Genomic DNA, 19,795 nt, shown 5'->3' with positions numbered 1-19,795 from the left:
GGCCATCACTGTTCTTGCTAATCCCACTAATTGTTCGTGTATGTATTCATGTGGTTGCCTCCCTCTTCATTTATTAATCACGAGGTGGTTGGGATGAGGAGCTGAGAGGGGGTGCGCGCGCATTCACCTCACGTGCGTGTGACATCACGTGACCAAAAAAAAAAAAAGAGAGACATAATTGTTCGTGTATGTATTCATGTGGTTGCCTCCCTCTTCATTTATTAATCACGAGGTGGTTGGGATGAGGAGCTGAGAGGGGGTGCGCGCGCATTTACCTCACGTGCATGTGACATCACGTGACCAAAAAAAAAGGAAAAAAAAAGAGAGACGCCCACGCACTCCCCACCCGCTGCCTGCTTTTACTCTTACCGACGTCCTCATCTTCGTCAACATGCGATAAAACAGCAGGCAAGTGATCACAAAACACTTTCTAACACGGCAAGGCTGTCAACAAAATGGACAAGCGCCAGGTCAAGGTATGTGGATGCATGTTATTGTTTCAATTACCATTTGCAATTTGTTCAGTGTTTTAATTCATTATTAAAGTGATAAGTACCTTTTTTTAAGGCCTTAAACATTTTTTAAAATTTGTTTAAATTGCAGCAGCGTTTATTAATTTATGATTACAAATGTGGCATTTTAACAAGGTGCCATAGGCACTAATAAGAATGTGCCAGAAAAAAACTCTTTAAAGTTAGCTTTAACTCAGGAGTTGGTTGTTTTACCTAATTATGAGATAAGTAGGGGAAAAAATGAAAAGATGAACATGAAGAAATGAAACGTAATAATGTTGCTGCTACCTAAGAAGTGTACTATTGCATTTTTTTTTGTCAATTTATCCCAAATTACTTGAGAATGTTTCATTCCCATTGTAAGTTTCATGCATAATTAAAAGCCAATACTGTATAGCACCTAGCCAATATTTTTATGCAAAACATGTCTGCTCCTAATTGAAATAATCCAGAATCTAAATGGCTGCGTGGACATTTTGACACTTCATTATACCGATCATTATTGAATTAGAAAACCAAAGGCTGAATGACCGGCTTTTAATTGATAAGCAAGCCTTGACTGTCCTACATACTTAATGCAGTGATTTCCCCCGAGGCCGTGCAACCTTGCCATCAACTGTTCACTTTCTCACTATTGTCTGCCCGGCTGTCAGCTTGCTGATGAACTGATTCACCCCAGCAAAGATACAATGACATCATCATGCATTTTTTAAGACATAAACATATTGCGTCGTCTGCCACATTTGTATTTATGAGGACACAGTCACAACCGCTTCATTATAGGGACACACTCTTAATGGGGTCGAATACAAAACATATCGCAAGATAATTTGGCACTGTTCAGAGTTTTCCATTGAACAATAGGTTCATGACTATGGCTATAGTTTGCAGTGGGGTACCACTGCACTGCATTCACGAGAGCTATTCCTAATTTTTTGACACTTTCACAATCAATAATATAAAGCACACCTTTGTCCAAACAAATTGCAACTGCACTATCAACTTTGACTAATTGGAAAGCGCGCCAACATTTCAATTATGCCCAAACCAAAGTGTGATGAAAATATTCTTGATGCAGGTAAATGCCTCTCAAAATGAACCCTACCCAAAAGATTAACCAGTTTTGTCATTTAAAAAAAGTCACTTTTGGATGATGTAGACTTGTCAAAGGGACGGCTAACACATCCAATGCATTTAGTGTCACTTGAGTGAATATGAGAAGTAGCTTGTGATGACATATTTCTTGCACCTCTGCTGAAGAAATTGCAAAGTGAGGTAGGCTTGCAAAGTGAGGTCCTTCTCAGGCACCGTAGTTGGGGTGCATCAAAATGCACACGCTTCGAACTTAGGTCGTTACATTCAATTAGTTTACCTCTAGATGACGCCCAAATTCTCCACACTGTACCTTTACATTTTCCCCTTAATAATTTTCAATTCATTTGTACAACTTTTCGGTCACATTAATGGTGGAAAAGGGGCATTTGCACCGTAGTGGGAGGGAACACAGCTGGCTTTTTGCCGTCCAGTAATTCCCTTTAAATTCATTACACGAGGTCTGCATGATCTAGGGATTCACTAGAGTCCGTTTATGAGATTGGTGCACACAAAGTACATTTAGAAGGAACTCCAAGAAGTTGGCTGCTGTGGAGTGGATACTTGGGAGATTTTGTATTGAAAAACGATGACATTCACCACACATATGGGCGGGGCTCAGGCTCTGTCTGCCTGTGCCTGGACCAAATCCACCAAAGTCACATTACTCGGCCAGCTCCAAAACTTAGACCTGATTTTCGCTGGACTAAATTCTAGTCTACTTTCTGTCACCAAATCGTCTGGTGCGCTGAGGAGCCTGGGGGCGTGGAACAGAAAACGCCCTTGGCTCACCACAACCCGAGGCGCAACCCAGTCTGACAAATTCCCAAACACACAAAATGACACTTGCCCAGGACAAAATGAAAACGGTCCAGTTTTTATGTTGAGCGCATGTGCGCCTGTCTATAAAAATAGGACCCATGGAAAATTACAATGTCTCATTAACACTTGGGCCTACAGTGCCGCTATATTTTAATGCGGGCCATTATGGCGTTACATGGAAAGTTCAGTCTTTTTTGAGGTGGTAAAAAGCCTGCTGTAATGCATTATTGTACGAGAAAAATAACCCTCTATATTGTGTTTTTAGACTTTCTGCACACCATTCCACTGAACCTCTTGAGCAGCCATGAAGCTGCACGGGCTGTCTGGTGCCACAATGAGTGCGCTGACCACAATCGTGCCATACCTAGGCTCCAATGACGCCGTCTATGACGACGGCCCCGCCAAGCCTGGATTCCGCTCAGAAAAAATGCACTCTGAATCCATTAGTGTCACAAACAAGGTCATTTACAGCACCAATGCGGCCATTTTCCCCACTAACATGTCAGACATTCTGTTGAGTAATGACACTGATGGGATGGCGGCGCAGTGCGGGGAGAACTTTGTGGACAACTTGGAGTGTTTTATGATCCTGACTCCTGGGCAGCAACTGGCCATCGCCATCTTGGCCCTCACTTTGGGTTCGTTTACAGTGCTGGAGAACCTGATGGTGCTGTGCGTCATTCTGCATTCGCAGATGCTACGATCCCGACCGTCCTACCACTTCATAGGAAGCTTGGCTGTGGCGGACCTCATCGGCAGCATCATTTTCGTCTATAGTTTCTTGGACTTCCACGTCCTGCACAGGAAGGACAGCCCTGAGGTTTTCCTCTTCAAGCTGGCCGGTGTCATCGCCTCCTTCACCGCCTCCGTGGGCAGCCTCTTCCTCACCGCCATTGACCGCTACATCTCCATTCACAGGCCCATGGCGTACAAGCGCATTGTGACCAAGACTAAAGCAGTGGCGGCCTTCAGTCTCATGTGGGGCGTGTCCATAGTGTTTGCGCTGCTGCCCCTGCTGGGTTGGAACTGCAAGCGCCTCAACTCGGTCTGTTCAGACATTTTCCCCCTCATCGATCAGAAGTATCTGATGTTCTGGATTGGGATGACCAGCGTCCTGCTGCTCTTCATCATTTACGCTTATATGTTCATCTTGTGGAAGTCGCACCACCATGCTGTGCGCATGCTAAGCCGCACCTCCCAGAGGAGCATCGTTGTCTACACAGCGGAGGGCACCAAGGTTCAGACGGCGAGGCCCGAGCAGGCCCGCATGGACCTCCGCCTGGCCAAGACCCTCGTGCTCATCTTGGTGGCCCTCATCCTCTGCTGGGGGCCACTCTTAGCCATCATGGTTTACGACCTCTTGGGAAAAGTGGACGACTTCATCAAGACCGTATTTGCCTTCTGCAGCATGCTGTGCCTGTTCAACTCCACCGTCAACCCCGTCATCTACGCCATGAGGAGCAAGGACCTGCGCAGGGCTTTCGGCAACATCTGCCGCCTGTGCCGGGGAAGCGAGCAACCTCTGGATAACAGCGGGGAGAGCGATTGGAACAGCAGGAGCGTCAGGACCAAAGATAGCGGAGGCAGTGGGGCGAACAGCCGAGTGAAAGTGGCCCAAGTTTCTATTTCTGGAGTGACAGATACAACTTCAGGTGCAGATTCAGTGTGAACGCCTTCTGATTGTGAAGTCGGAAGGCGTTCACACTGAAGTGTGCCATGAATATTGTGTAGGATGGACTGCACCTCCTTGTGCACTTGATTTTGACTGGAGTGTGCCAAAGAGTGACTTGTGATTCCAACATATTCACTGTAAGTTTGCTTGGATGATGAACTCTGGAGCTGTTGTTTTAGGCACACCTGCACAATCTAAACAACCAGTGGGCAAAGTACTTACTGGCGTCGTCCACCCTTTAATCTGGCCCAGCAAGCATTAGCAAGAGTTTTGTAAAATTTGTTGCATTAATTTCGCCACTTTTCCTGTAAAATTTATTGCATTAATTCTATCCCTTTAGGTTGTTCTGGTGTTCCTTATGAATAATGAAATGTGCTTTGTTGTATAGCTTTCATTCTTAACCATTTTAGGAGTGACCACGTTTATTGCTATTGCATATCACAGGTGTGGGAAACTATTTTGCAACCAGAGAGCCATTAAGTTTTTATAAAGTCCTCCTTGGCCATACTAAACTGAAGAACAAATGTTTTTTTTTTTTTTATCAATCCACGCATTTTACACTTACCCTGTTCAGGGTCGTGGAGAGATAGAAACTATCCCAGCTAGCATCAGGCAAAAGCAAAATGCTTATTTATTTATTTATCTATCTATTTATTTATTATGAGCATTAGTGGGTTAAACGTTTTTGTTTTTAGAATTGTATGGCATGCAGGATCAATGCTGTCCCCACCACATCATAACATAGCAATGGCAATAGTGTGGCCATAGTACAACCCCTCCAAAATATCCAATGAAAAACCGCATTTCTAAACTACTTGATAGAAGGTAGCAGCTGTGACATGAAAGCAGCCGTGGGTGGTTATGTAAGATGTTGTGATGTTTGGCTTTTCACCACGCTGTTGTTTTCTGTAGAATTCCGGTGTGTGTTCTAAGAAGCAAAAACTGAAACATGTTTGGCTTTTTTGATAGCAGAAAATAGTTGCAGCTCTTTCAGGGATGTTCAGTGTGCTTGTAAAACTTTGTGTGACAAATTGGCACTGCCATATTGATGTCAAGTATCCACAGTGCTATTCTGTCTTCTGTATAAGCTTATTTTTCTTATCATGAAATTGTCAAGAAAACGGATGATCTTTTTACAATAAAACCATGAAATGCCACCAAACATGTAGTGCTAATTTACAAATAATTCATGCAATTCTGTTTTTCAAAGAGACAGAAATAACCCATACCTCCAATTTTCTTGAACGCTTGCCCACACTCGGGTCACAGAATGAAAAACTACGACAAACAAACATTTGCAGTCGTGCCAAAAGACAGTTTAGAGTCTTCAGTCTGTTAACCCAAGAAACATTGTGTGGACAATGTGGGAGCAAAACAGAACCCCTAAGAAAACCTACACAAGCACAGGAACAAGATGCAAATTCCACAAGGGAAGAGCCAGCACTCGAGCTTCAAACTTTAGAACTAAAAGGCAGACGTTCTTCCTCACATCTACAACACTGGGGAGCCAGAAATAATCCATATTATATAGATAACAAGTACTGTATTAGGGAAATACTGAAAGCCAGAACATTGATAGTTTAATGTGATTTTATCCTTCAATCCACTTTCTATAGCGTTTGGAGCCAATCCCAGATGGCCAGGCGGGAGTACACCATAGACTGATGCCAGTCAATTGCAAGGCACATATAAACAATCATTCACAGTGAAATTGACATCTGTCAACAATTTGGGCAAATTTATTTCCATTATTATTATTATTGGTGTGAGTGTGAATGGTTGTTTGTCTTTGTGTGCCCTGTGATTGGCTGGCAACCAGTTCAGGGTGTAAAATGATTTCTTAAATTTGTATGGGAAAAATTATCAACAATGGTAATGCTTCGAAAAACAACTTTGTTCAATAATTTAAAAAAAAATCAACAATGAAGTTAATGGCCATCCTTTCCAGTTATTGATCAGCTTGTATGAAAATGACCTTTATACCGAGCTGCGAAGAAGTAGTTGCCTCTTCCCAAATTCTTACTTTTTTGCATTGTTGTAATAGTAGTACAGTACTGTACGAACAGCATATTGTTTTCACATTTAAAAATGGTGAAATACTGACCTCTTGTGGAAACAAATAAGCACGCCTCGTTTTCATTTTTATTTCATCGCGTTCTGGTCAGGCAGGTGACTTTAAAGCCACTTAGCCTATGGTATCGTGAAAAACACCGAAAAAGACACGAATTGTTTCACGTCAGCTCTTTTACGGACGTTACTATAGACAGCGTATGTCGTCCACCTTTGAGTGGCCTTTACTACAAGCCCCGGCATGCATTGCAGTGATGTCACACGTGACATCACCAGCCTGCGAGAAGCCGATAGCCTCCGTATCGAAAACAAGCAGACGAGCCGAGTTGCTTCTGCTAAAGCTAGCTCCGCTATCTTTAACGGCAGTCAGCCCGCTGCTGGGCTGCGAGCTTCCACAACTTTTTTCAAGAAGTAACTTTTGAAAGACAATTCAACTCGAATACAAGGCACCCTCACTTTAAAGGTAAGACATGTCATTTCATGTACAACGCGGCAGCCAACGCCACTACTTGCTTTGTTTTCTGCTATTAGTAGCTAGCTCCAAGCGCTAACGTTAGCTGGTTTAGCACTAATTTAAAGGCTCTGCTGCGCAACATGATAATCATGTGCCTGACAGGCGGCGCAGTGTTTGAAGTAGAGAATTTCACCATGACAATAGCTGCCTGTGATGACGAATCCATAACCTTACGACTGTAAACGTCTGACAATATATTATCTTCATTTGGGGGTTGGTTTGACACCTCTTCCTCCTTTTTGGATCAGTTTAAAGCAATGGCGTGCGGAGCTACCCTGAAGAGGACCATGGATTTCGATCCGCTCATGAGTCCAGCTTCGCCCAAAAGACGAAGGTGTATGCCCGTGTCTCCGTCGTCCTCGTCCCCGAGGAAATATTTGAGCATGGAGCCCTCGCCATTCGGGGAGTCGTCATCCAGACTGAGCGCAGGTAATCTTCCTACGAGCGAGTAAAGTTGAAGCCCACAGGCCTTAGCAACCTGTTGTTCAGCCTCGTTAAGACTATCTTTTGTCAACCATCTTTTTGTTCCTCTCCCAGAACAAATCCTCCACAGCATCAAGCAAGAGTACAAACGCATACAAAAGAGGAAGCATCTGGAAACTGGAGTCTACCAGCCGCCCGAGTGCTGCTGTTCTCCAGAATCTCCTCCATCCCAGTTGACCATGTCAGGTTGGTCAACACACACTGAATTACTTTTAACGCATATAATACATTACAATGCACAGCCATTTTGAAGTACTTGTCTTAATATGCTTTGTGTATATATATAAAATTATACCATACTCTGCTATAAATAACCAAAATGTCTTTCCTTTGTTTTGGTCTAAAGAAGCACGATAACATTTGGAAAATGTTGAAATTTAAGAAACATATCTTTTACAAAACATTTCATGACGCTCCTTAGATTTCCTTAGACAAATGTGCAATTTACTTTTATCATTCACATATATGTATTGCAACTGATCCCACGGATTGTACAAAGGCAGAAAACGTTAACAATTGGTATTGAAAAATATAGTAATGCACTTTTAAGATTAAACGAGATTTATAAAGAAAGGAATTTTTAAACCATTTACACGTGCATATAAAATCTAAATGTAATCCCTGCCTACACCTTACAAACTAAAGCGAATGCTATTAAATGTGTAAAGAATAAAGTATTCACATGTCCTTGATAGCGTCTAAGCAATAAAAAGTGAAAATGAGTGTCACACCTAAACTGCTGTGTTGGGTCTGTCTCATTGACAGACTGAGGCTGCTGTTGTCTTCTTCTCTCATCAAAACAATGTTGTCTTTTACTCTGATCAAAACAGTGTGTCCCCCTAGCGGATACTCCATCATTTGCACCGGATTAAAAATATTCATTCCGTGTCTTTTATGCATTTTTTCACTTTTAAATTATCCTGTGGGCCTGATCAAACCTCCTTGTGGGCCGGTTACGGCCCGCGGGCCGTATGTTTGACACCCCTGATATAAACAATATTTTCAGCCACATTTTCACAACAATTTCAATTAAAAATGGATACAAAGAAATTGTATTTACTCAACCTGCATAATTTGCTTCCACTAACTGGAAGTGTTGTCATCGATGCTGCCTGTAATCATAATCAAGAGTATGAAATGGTTCCGTGTTAATATGGACAGAAAAATCTCATGACACAATGGCTGAACAGTGATATAAGGTGGGCCGACAAATGTTCCGATCATTGAGTTGTAGATGTTCACAGAACAGACTGAAAAGGCTGGTCAGTGACAGAGGGTACAATCGTGGATGTGTCGATTGGCCAAAGAATGAACAGTGTCCAAAAGAGGACAAGTACTAATAGTCATTGACATGTGGCCATCCAGTGACAACATGAATTGTGATGGAAGGTGGTCCAACAATGGTGCAGTCATTGTTGTATAGACCATGCGATGAATGCATGAAAAGTGATTTTTGTTTGTTGGGTTTCGCCCCCACCCCCAAAGTTGACCAGTCAACCAAAGTTGACCTATACACTACCCAATGAATTGAAATTGAATTTCTTTCAATAATAGATGATTTGAGAGTGATGGAACAGTTAGATCTCGCATTACGGCAGGACTCAAACCGAAATGAGCCACGGTTGCATGGAAGAAATGCATGACTACCATTTGCAGCAAACAGTGTCTGGTCAGGTGTAATATTACCAAAAATAGTTTATATGACTTAATTACAGCTTAAAATGAATATGTGCTGCAGTTGCTTCTTTTTAAACCGTGGAGATTGGCTCACTGAGAAGATGCTTGTTTGGCTTTTGCAGCGACGCCCTCTGGAGGCATTTCCCCATCGAGGAAGGAGCAGCCACTATTCACCCTCAAACAAGTTGGGATGATCTGTGAACGCCTGCTGAAAGAAAGGGAAGACAAGGTGCGGGAGGAGTACGAGGAGACCATGACATCCAAACTGGCAGGTCGGTACACGTCACTGCTGTCTGTAACATTGAGGGGGGGCTTCTGTAATAATGATCAGAAACATTGATGCAAGTGGGTCAAGGCTGGCTGTGTGGGAGTTACTCTGTTCCACTTGTCGGGTTATAATAGTTCTGGAATTTTCATTATAATTTTTATTTCATTTTGAGATTTAAAAAAAAAAAGTTGTAAAAATTAAAAATATACCTATTTTTAAAACAACCATCCACAAATCAAATAGTAGTACTCTATATCAGTCCACAGACTGCACTGCATGATACCACTTCTAAACTTGGATTCATAAAGTGAGGATGCTTGATGACAACTTCTAAAAGTGGATTTGTGGCTTGGATTCCTGGTGAAGCATTAAACCTGATTGAGTGTACCATTTAAAAAAAATACTGCACCTATTTACATCATACATGGCAATGGCGAGTGATGAAAAAAGCGGAAGGGGCGTGGCCTGGACGGGGGCGTGGTTACTTACAAAAGTGGCACTAAACATGCTGAAGATGAAGTGTATTAAATTTACACAGTTTGAAAATTGAACAGAAAAAAATCCCAAGATCGCCACTATTCTTTCAAGTGAAAATTTGTGCAATTTTGCCTATGCATTCCTGGTGAGCACCAATATGTAACTCCAAATTTGCTGCTCAAAATCAAAACTAAAAAAGTAAACACATTCCCTGCCATATTTAAGATTTGTTCATGACTTGTATTCATAAAGTGTTGAGATTCCTGGTGAGAAATAAAACGGCGGATTTCCGCGGATCCGCGGAAAATTGCCATGTATGTTACATACATGTAAAATCACACTTTATATTAACACCAATAAATTAATTTAGATCAATTTAAATTAATTGCCAAAGATGAAAGCGAAGGACATTTTCACTATAAATCTAGCAGGGATGTTCCGATCACACTCTTTTAGTACCCGGCCGGGTCCATCCATCATCCATCCATTCTTTGGTTTATATATCTGCTGATATCAAGTCCCGATACCGTGGCCACACATTTTTTGGGCCATTACATCCAAATTAATGTTTTCACATCGTTCGTATTTCCTTGTTTACTCCAAATAAAATTTCTTTTGCAACTTTCAGAGAGCACAGTCGGCCTGTTTGCCGTGCTTTCTCTCACTCTAAATAAAATAAATTCCAGTAGTAATTTAAAGTGTCTTCAAAATATGTTCCATATCCAAATGTATATTGTTTGCCATTGCAGAACAATATGACACCTTTGTGAAGTTCACACACGACCAGCTAATGCGACGATTCGGTGAACAACCTGCAAGCTGTGAGTGCTCTTCATGCGTCGTTCCCATATTTCTGTCCCGCGGTTCCACATCTGCTTTCTGACTTTTGAGTTCATCTGCCTTTCTTCTCCAGATGTTTCCTGAACTCACATGACCACAGCCTCTCGTTGCATACAGATCGTGTGACACCAAAAGGAAGGAAAAACAAATACACACACACACACACACATACACAAAAACGCTCATCGTTACGAGATTCAGTTTAGATGAAACTTTTTCTTACTGTGCCATATTTCTGTGGTTGGGCAAATGGTTGTAAACAACCCGGTGCTTCCCGATGTAAGCGGACCCCCCCCCCATACCCCCACCCTCCCTCACCCATAGTCCCCTTCTTCCCACCTGTGTGGTTGGTCCCAGCTGTGTGCGTGCTGACAGTTCTCACACTTTTTGTGACAATTCCCAGCATTACCAACTTGTTCACTCTTCAGTTTGTTACATGTAAATATATTGGAGCAGCAGTGACTTTGTTGTCACAAGGAAGTTTGCAGTCGCTCCTCCATTTTTTTCTTTTTATAATGAAGTAGGCCAAATAGATTATTTTCTTCCCTTTCCCGACCAAGTGTTTTATTTATTTTCATTTGTTTTACTGGTATAACTTTGAATTCATTGTACGCAATCAAAAATACAATAAAGGAATTAATTTTAAAGCCTGCCTGCTATGGACCTTATTTCCCACCCTCCTACAAAAGACCCCATGAGGTACACTTGCACAATGAGCTCCAATACACTAGTTTTGGTGTAATATTTTGCATCTGGAGAAAAAAATACCCATTAGGGCAGGTGTGGACAATTTTGCAAAGGTGCCACATGAAAACCTGAAACACTTACTCAGGCCCAAGCCAACATGCCAACCTCAACATTGTACATTTTTTGATGAACAGCAAAGACAACTGTTGTAATTTTTCTTCTTCTATTGTTTTGGAAAAATAGTTGCCAATGGTGTTGGAAAAGATGCCCAGTATAAGAAAAGGCTGCTAATTTAGCAACACTGCAGAAAAGTTGTAGCTCTGGCTTGCTCTCTCATGTTCAACTAGCATGCATTGTACAGAAAATAAAAGCCTAACTTTCAAAATAAATAAGAAAACCCTCCCAAGCAGTACTTGAAATCCAATAGAGTATCATTTAACGTCAACTTATGCTTTCAATATTTTAAGAAATTAACACAAACTTAAAATTTGAGGCATGAAATAATTTTAATTAAAGGGACAGAACTACAAAAACTACAGTTTCTTCAAGGCATTTTTTTTGTTTGTTTTTGGACCAATGGGTCAGCATCCACCCCAAGTGAGTCGGGCCACGTGGTCCGTCTTCTGTTTCGTGGACTTGATAAAGCCTAAAAATTCCAGCTCTGAAACAGCCCTGATAAACCGAGCGCTGGAGAACTGTTAAGGCATTTTTCCAGTGTCTCGTGCCATGAAAGTCTTTTTTTTTTTTTTTTTTTTTTTATGTATGGGTTTTTTTTTTTTTTTTTTTTACATCTCAGAAAATTACGTTTACATGTCAGAAAAAGATACTGTTTGACGTCATCCACTTTTCCAAAGTTATCTGAATCTGGATCATTCCCCTCCGCTGCAGACACCACGGTTGAGTAGGCCTAAAGACAAACACCGCCATCCAAACAGCTGTCAAATATTTGGATCAATAATATATTGATCTACAAAACAAACAACCGCCAGGGAAAAACACCTTCATCGATGACATTGTCAGGGCAAAGTTCAAAGGTGATGTGTTTATGTGGCAAATAGACAAGTAAACTCACTTGCATCCAGTCATAGAGGTTGATGAGGCGGCCGCACTCCAGGTGCAGCTTGTGCACGATGCAGATGTCAGGCGCTGCATTGGAGACACTCCCGTCATCTGTTTGTAGGCTCTCATTCTGCAACAATTTGAAAGAAAACATTCCAATGCAGTTGCATCGCAACGCATCAAATTTGAAGTTCAAGTAAAATGTCTCGAAAATTATGCCCTGTATATCAAACAAACGCTGGCCTTTAAACCCTCGTGAAGCCACATGAGATGTCAGCAAATCTCATGAGACTTGAGCTGACTTTATTTTTATAGTGATTGATGGGAGACGAAAAATACAATAACATAAAAATTGTGGTGCAACATAGCAAAGGTACAGTAAAATATTAACCGGAAGTGGGCATCGTCAGTGTGGTGAGCTGCTGTCAGCATTCCAAGTCCATCTGAGTCTTCGGCAACAGCCAAACGGCATTGAGAACAAACTTACCGGGACTACATCACACGCAGGGGCCGCACAACTGCTGTACACCTTTTAGTCCGACAGACCTCAATGCCATGTGTCCCATATTGTTATTTCACCAATAACCACGATGTGAGTGTGTCTGTAGATTTTATTAAATATTTTTTTTCTTTATATGATGCATGCTAGCTGGTGTGGCGCCTGTGTGTGACATGGAAATTACATTCTTGACACCGATTGGCTGACAGAAACACAATGCCCACCTCTGATATTAACAATTTCACACCAAATTAACTAAAGACATTGCGCTAAAATGTATTGTCACCTCCTTTTTATCCATATAATTTTTTGTTTAATCAAAAAAAGATTCATTCTGTTCCCCCAGAAAACACAAACACACACACACACACACACACACACACACACACACACACACACACACACACACACAGTGTGCATCTATCTATCTATTGAGGGAGATGTTTTTTGTTTGTTTTTTTTCTGGTGTCATAGAGGATACATTTCAAACATAAATTAAATGAAATCCCCTTCAGTGTTGGTCTGATGATCAACCAGCACATCTACAAAGAGATCCTTCATTCAGAAAAGCACGAGAAGAGGTCAGAAATGTGGCAGGACAACTCATATCAGTGTCCTTGTTTTGAAGAGGTAAAAAACATGGCCGCGATGACAGCTGTGGAGGATCCCGGAGGAATCCTTCCAGGAGTGCATGAAGACATTGCAGAGGAGGCTAGGAAAGTGTTTTAGACTCCAAGAAGTTTACTTCGACGGAGAAAACTTGTAGATTGAAATTGAAATATATCTTTTGTGACACAAGTTGTGGAACCTTTCCGATATAGCTCATATATTATAAACAGGATATCATTTGGTTAATATCCGCTCTTGTTGCTTGCTATTTTTCCTATCATGCTGGTGGAACACATGCTGCTTTTTCATGTCAATCTTAAACATTGTCAGTGTATAATGAATAACAACACTTTAAAATCCTCAATAACTAAAACTTAAAAAAAAAAAAAAGCAGCACCTAATCTTCCACCACACACGTGTCCATGCTTGAAATATGATGGTGACATACCGGAAGATAATAGTAAGGGCTGCTGAGTGCCGCCTGAATGGAGGTGCGGGGTGTGGCGTTGAGGTGGCGTCTCACGGAAGACGAGGAGCTGTAGTAGCACACTTCATTCAGCGTCTGAGACTCTGGAGGAGGCAGGTGACTCCTACGATGCGAGGAAGCGTTGACAAATAGGAAGCTGATAATCAGAAGTTAAATATGTCTCACTTTACGAGGTTGTCGATAAACTCCAAGACATCACTTCGCAGGTTCTCATATGGACTCTGTTTCTTGGACCTTCTAGACTCGTTCATCTCCAGAAGAGCCTGTTGAGAGCAGGTAAAATATGGAAACACCTCGAACAACAAAGCTTTGTACATAACATTCCACAGTGGAGTGTTTTGCTACCTTCTGCAGCTGGAACAGGTCGGTCTTCTTCTGAAAGTTCTTCAAAGGAGAGGTGAGGCTCTCTTCGTCGAATCGTACCACCTCACTTGCCCCTGCTTGGAGAAGAAAGGAAAAGCTCCTTATTCCTGTGGTAGTAATTATCCCAAGTTAGGGAGATGACTTAGGCAAAGCCAGCACTGGGCAGATGCTTCTCCCATCTCACCGTCCAACTGTTTGAATTTGTTGAGCATGTCTTCCAGCTGGACAAAGGCGCTCTTCATCATTTTTGACTTGATGGGTTGCAGGATCTCTGTGCATTTTTGGAGCAAAGCGATCAACTCATCCTTGGCCAACATCCTGGAGGAGAAACCATGAGAGGTTCCCAATTCAAAATATGGCTCAGATTTCATAGGATAATTAAATAATTATAAATCATGCGGTTGGCCACACGAGGGCGCAATAGAAACGATTCATGGCCTTGACTTTGGCGCTGTCGAACGTTAGGGCGTCAAAGACAGACCTTTAAGTCAGTTGCGCCCACACTCAGCATGCGTGCTACTTGTAAAATGACCACGCCCATATGGTAGACCTACTTCATTTATTTATTAGTTGTTTTTTAATACTTGGAATTCTTTACAGTATATGTACAAATGATCTGGGTATACCATGCCAAACTACATAAACCCATATTGCACAATACAACTTGCATGGAGTCCAGCCGGACAGGAGCATCTGAAAGCGAGCTGTGCGGACCCCTCCCAGCGAAGATCATTCATGTTGGACTGGTACTTGGACTTAACGATGGAAACTGCTATCTTTGCCAGTTAGCGCCGTTGTATGCGCATTAGTGAGGCATGCAAAAGGTGTATGACTGACTGGCTGCCCTGGATGGCAATCAAGTGACGATTTTCACAACAGATGATAGGTGGAGGATTTTTTTTAAACTCATTTACCAACATAGACAGGAAGCTACAGTATATTATATCAAAAGCACACAACTGGGAGGGCTGGCAATGTTTGAGTTAATCCTATGAGAGCTACTGACACTCCCATCCCGATCGACCGGTAGCTCACGATCTACGCAACGGCCACCCCAGCCTGAAGCCATCCATTTTCAATAGGTTTGTGGGTGAGGTGGACATAAAACTCCTGACAATTTAAGGCCAATGTGTACCAAAGTCAGAGTATCGTGACAAAAAGTCTCATTTTTATATAAATGAAGACTTATTTTAAAATAAATCAGGGTATGATGAGGGGAAAAAAAACAATGGCTGCCAACCAGTTCAAGGCGTCCCCCGCCTACTGCTCAAAGACAGCTGTGATAGGCTCCAGCATGCCCGGCGACCCTTGTGAGGATAAGCGGATCGGAAGATGGATGTATGGTACTACTTCTTTTCATAACATTTTGTCATCTTTTTTCCTTTGTTAATTTTACTTTTTTCCTAGACCAGTGACAACTGCTACCATGCAGAATAATTCATACAGAGATGAGATATATATGTGTGTGTGTTTACCTAATGTGGCCAGTGAGTGTAAATTCTCATTTGCAATACAGCCAGTGCTTACATTTCAGCCATTTAAATAGACCAAGAGAAGTAAGATTAATTATATAGGCTTACTTAAGCAGCTTCATGGCTGACTGGTAATCCTCCGTCTCCCAAACATTCTTCTCCAGGCAAATTAAATGGAGCTCCCGGATCTGCGGGTAATCCAGTGTTACATGGGAGCAAGAATGACAGTTTAGAAAAAAAAAAAGGATGCTTTGTTGAGATAAAGGGATTTCTTGCCTGTTTTCCAAGGGGGTAGCGAGGCAGTGACGAGGTCAAAGCGTGAAGACACCTCAGCATGGGATAATAGTTCTTGTGGTATTTACAAAGATCCTTTATTAGCTTGTGGCAAACCTCCTAAAACAGTTGAAAGTCTCGCTCAAATGTTCATGTCAGCAAAGTTAGGTGTCGCGGTGAAACTACTAGAACATCGTACCTTTAAGTAAGCATCATCCCCTGACAGCTGAACCTGCGTTTGGGATTCCTGCTTATTAACATACCTGAAGAACAGACGAAGATGTTGAGCATACATAGTCCATTGGCGCTATATTAACATACACATTACATGGACAAAAGTATGAGCCTCATCTAATCAGTTACAGATGCTCTGAAGTGGTACAATTAAGAATTTGTGAAGAACAGGGGAAAAAAAAATCTGCTGTCATATAGGAGACCTTAGCGCAATTTTTTTTCTCTTTTTTTTTTGCAATGCCTCAATAAGGACAAACTTCAAGTGTTTTGGAAGTTTTGATGTTTTACAGTGGATATGTTATTTTTGTGCTTTGGACTGTGGCAATTTAGGATGTTTAAAAACCTCTGCATTACACAGTCTTGTACAATAGTTAAGAATCTCAAAATGTGACCTAACTCTGTACATTTTTTTTAATGGTAAGCTTTGTACCCTATAATGGATTTTTTTCCATTACTTGAGAATACAAGCAAATCAGAAATCAGCCATCGTCCCGAAATATATATTGGTAGTGAATCCAGAGGTTCCCATATAAAAACAACAGACCAGCGGTAACTGTCGATCCCTTAGAAGTCCTTGAATAGACCTAAAGTTCTTTTAAAACAATTTCCCAGAAAGATCACTTTCCACATGTCCTAATACTTTTGTCCGCAGAGAATTTTAAACTTTGACCAGTGACCCGTGTACCTGGTGAATGAAGGCAGCTGCCTAATCCTCTCCAGGTCCCCGTGGCTGAGTTGCGCCAGATTACGCAGGGCTTCCTTCTTCTTGCAGCACAGCACGCTGAGAGGCTGCGAGTGGAAGTGCTCCAGCAGGGCCAGCTTCAGCACAAAGGAGATAACATTTGGCTCTTTTTTTGCAGAGAAAGCAGACTTTGACTATGATCCCACAAAAGCTCAACATTTGACAGAAATTCAACAAGGGGGGAAAAAAATTATTGAAAGCTACCTGGGCCTGCATGAAAAAGTACTTGCCTCTAAACCTATTCAGCAACAACTGAAATCAAGAATTTTTTAGCCAATTTTTTGGGGTCTTTCACATCTGTGTGGAGATATTTTGGCCCACTCCTGTTTGCAGAATTGTTCTAAGTCAGTGACAGTGGATGTTTTTAGAGCATGAATGGCCTTTTAAGGTGCTGCCTGTGCAGCATTTCAATCAAATTCATGTCCAGACTTTGACTCTGCAACTCGCAAACCGTTTTTTATTTATTTTTTTGGGGGGTTAAGCCATTTACTCATAAATTCGAATCGTCGTCCTGCTTCAAAATCATTCGCTTCAGCTTAAGGTCACCAACTAATGGCCAAACATTCTCTCTCCCTCAGCATTTTCTGGTAAAGAGCAGAATTCATGGTTCCATCAATCACAGCAAGTCATCCAGGTCCTGAAGGTGCGGAGCATCGTCACGTCATCACAGTCCCACTACCACGTTTGACAGTTGATATGATGTTCTATTTCTGCAATGAGGTGTTATGTTTTCACCAGATGTAAAGAGACACACATTTTCCTAGAAATTTAACCTTCATTTTATCTGTCCATAAAATATTCTATGAAGAGTTTCAGGAATCATTCAGATATTCTCAGCAGTTTTGGCATTGGTACTCTGCCATGGATGTCACTGGTCTTTGCGCGGCATGAGCACTGTCCTAAAGTCAGGCAAAGGAAGCCCGAAATTCCTAAAATGTTGTTTTAGGTTCCTTTGATACCTTCTGGATAAGTCGTCGCTGTGCTCGTGGCATCATTTTTGCAGGTTGGATGTTCACCATTTTTCCACGTTTCTCCATTTGGCTCTCACTGTGGTTCACTAGAGTCCTTTGAGAAAGGCTTTGCAACCCTTTCCAGATTGATGTCAATGACTATTTCTCATCTGTTCTTGTTTTTTTTCTTTTTGGTTTATAGCATTTTGTTGCAGCTTTTTTAGATCTTTCGGCCGACTTCATTTTCTTACACAGGTTCTATTAACCCCTTCATGCATCCTGTAACCTGATAGCATGATAAGCTGCCCACTGTGGTAACCGCTGTCCCTGAAAGGGTTAAAGCAATTTCTTGCCTAAATGATTTGAATGTCATCAAGCATGGGTGTGGACAGTGAAAACGGACTCAAATTTCCATAAATTCACACAAATTATTACTTCATCATTTAACAAAGAGGGTAAGAACTTTTTCCACGCAGGGCCAGGTAGCTTTGAAAATGTTGAATATTTTGAGAAGACAGAAAATACTTTTTCATGGCTGTGCATATACAGGACAGAAAGATGACAGCTTTTATCGGCAGCGTGAAAGGGGATACACACAATACAATCCAGGTCCATACACTGAACAAGGCTTTCAGAGGCTATTGTGTAGGTACCTGCACACCCTTGATGAAATTTCGCACTGAGAAGTCATGGTAGAGGAAAAGGCTGATCAGCACCTGCATGACTTTGCCAGACAGCTTGAAAGGGAACTTCGGGGTGAGGATCAACTAGAGCATGTAACAGAACAAAACCAATACATAATTTCGTCAAAATTAGGATCAAATGTACATTTTGATGTCATCTTTATGTACTGTAATGTTAATGAACGTGCACCTTGTCAATGACAGTGGCCAAGTGATGAGTGCATGACAGAGACTGGAAGAGCTCGATACATAGCAGCGACGATACTGAGTGGGGCAACATGTGCTGGATGGTGCTCGGCGACGTGGCGATGCCGAAGATGAACATGAGGGGAAGCCGCTCAACGTATCGACTATTACACAGACAGAGTTGTCAGCTTCACACACCTTGGTTCCATGTCCAGAGTTTTACCAACAGGTAGTTCATACAATTACTATACACGATACTTATATATATTATACAATAAATTCAACTTTAAATTAAACGCTGTGGCAACCCCTGGTTGAGGGAGACTAATCCGAAGGTCAAACAATAATCCAAGCAATATGTATACCGTAAATCACATGTAGGTGACAGTACCACTCTACAAACCTTCCAGTTTTCTTTCCTCACTTGCATATGAGGTGTCTTCAAAGGCTAAGTAGGTTAACATTATTTTTGTTTTGTCATGACATAGAGTGGGCGCATTTTTTTTTAGCATACGGATGCCAAACTTGCGGATGGCGTATGCTATATTCCACCAAAAGATATTGTCAGGAGCCAAAATAAATTAGGAGAAGAAATGGAAGAAGAAGTTGTCGTCCTGACAACTAATGTGTGAAGTAGCAGCACGATTAGGTAACGGGGATTTATGTCCCAGTCCAAGCGATACTTTTTATACGTCACACCTACAGTATAATAATATAGTCACACCAAACTATGGAAAGGGGGGCGGGGGGGGTAACTACAGGTTTTAAAGTCAAGGGCCGAACCAACATTTTCAAATTCTACACCAATAAAACACCAGACATATGCATTTTCAGTAATTCACACCACCATGGGAATACTGCAAGAGCTCAATGTTACCTGCAGATGAGAATGAAGTCCTGAAGAACTTTTTGGTTGAAGGCCTCTAAATCTTTAAAAATAATCACAACGGGGGGATACTGGTCTTTACTTGGAGAACTGCGCTTTTTTCCAGGAGTGCTAGATTTCTGCAGCAGTAAATTTAAAAAATGGATTAGGTGATTTTTTTCTTTAGAGACAGCAAAAGTTAAAAAAAAAAAAAAAAAAAAAAAGTCATAACCACCCGGCCCCACTTTTTTTTTGTGAT

General features: G+C 41.6%; 3 protein-coding genes across 5 annotated transcripts in view; 2 read left to right on the top strand and 1 right to left on the bottom strand.

Annotated features, from left to right (window-relative positions):
• Window positions 1-442: 442 nt before the first annotated feature.
• On the top strand, window positions 443-17,612 carry LOC109507739 (cannabinoid receptor type 1B-like). Its single transcript, XM_019857372.1, has 3 exons — window positions 443-476; window positions 2,692-4,623; window positions 17,601-17,612. The coding sequence occupies exon 2, from the start codon at window positions 2,731-2,733 to the stop codon at window positions 4,093-4,095; it is 1,365 nt and encodes a 454-aa protein (XP_019712931.1). The 5' UTR covers window positions 443-476; window positions 2,692-2,730; the 3' UTR covers window positions 4,096-4,623; window positions 17,601-17,612.
• On the top strand, window positions 6,446-11,074 carry LOC109507740 (akirin-2-like). Its single transcript, XM_019857373.1, has 6 exons — window positions 6,446-6,631; window positions 6,931-7,111; window positions 7,220-7,351; window positions 8,965-9,114; window positions 10,337-10,408; window positions 10,501-11,074. Exons 2-6 carry the CDS (start codon window positions 6,940-6,942, stop codon window positions 10,509-10,511), a joined length of 537 nt encoding a protein of 178 aa, XP_019712932.1. The 5' UTR covers window positions 6,446-6,631; window positions 6,931-6,939; the 3' UTR covers window positions 10,512-11,074.
• The window catches only part of orc3 (origin recognition complex, subunit 3), a 10,681-nt gene continuing 2,487 nt past the window's right edge, over window positions 11,602-19,795 (bottom strand). For 2 of the 3 annotated variants that reach the window (XM_019857364.1, XM_019857366.1), the window contains exons 7-20: window positions 19,549-19,676; window positions 18,676-18,835; window positions 18,456-18,569; window positions 16,796-16,929; window positions 16,076-16,139; window positions 15,880-15,996; window positions 15,712-15,791; window positions 14,316-14,449; window positions 14,114-14,208; window positions 13,934-14,031; window positions 13,730-13,871; window positions 12,187-12,303; window positions 11,942-12,021; window positions 11,602-11,801 (exon numbers count right to left, since the gene is read on the bottom strand). In XM_019857364.1, the coding sequence (XP_019712923.1) occupies window positions 11,696-11,801; window positions 11,942-12,021; window positions 12,187-12,303; window positions 13,730-13,871; window positions 13,934-14,031; window positions 14,114-14,208; window positions 14,316-14,449; window positions 15,712-15,791; window positions 15,880-15,996; window positions 16,076-16,139; window positions 16,796-16,929; window positions 18,456-18,569; window positions 18,676-18,835; window positions 19,549-19,676 (1,569 nt within the window). In that variant the 3' untranslated portion in view covers window positions 11,602-11,695. The remainder of the gene's footprint in view (window positions 11,802-11,941; window positions 12,022-12,186; window positions 12,304-13,729; window positions 13,872-13,933; window positions 14,032-14,113; window positions 14,209-14,315; window positions 14,450-15,711; window positions 15,792-15,879; window positions 15,997-16,075; window positions 16,140-16,795; window positions 16,930-18,455; window positions 18,570-18,675; window positions 18,836-19,548; window positions 19,677-19,795) is intronic. The other variant, XM_019857365.1, reaches the window with a different exon arrangement.

This window comes from Hippocampus comes, unplaced genomic scaffold (genome assembly GCF_001891065.2).
Source record: "Hippocampus comes isolate QL1 unplaced genomic scaffold, H_comes_QL1_v1.1 scaffold32, whole genome shotgun sequence".
Classification (NCBI taxonomy): domain Eukaryota; kingdom Metazoa; phylum Chordata; class Actinopteri; order Syngnathiformes; family Syngnathidae; genus Hippocampus; species Hippocampus comes.
Note: the sequence above shows the minus strand (reverse complement) of the source record. Positions and strands in the feature narration are given on the sequence as shown.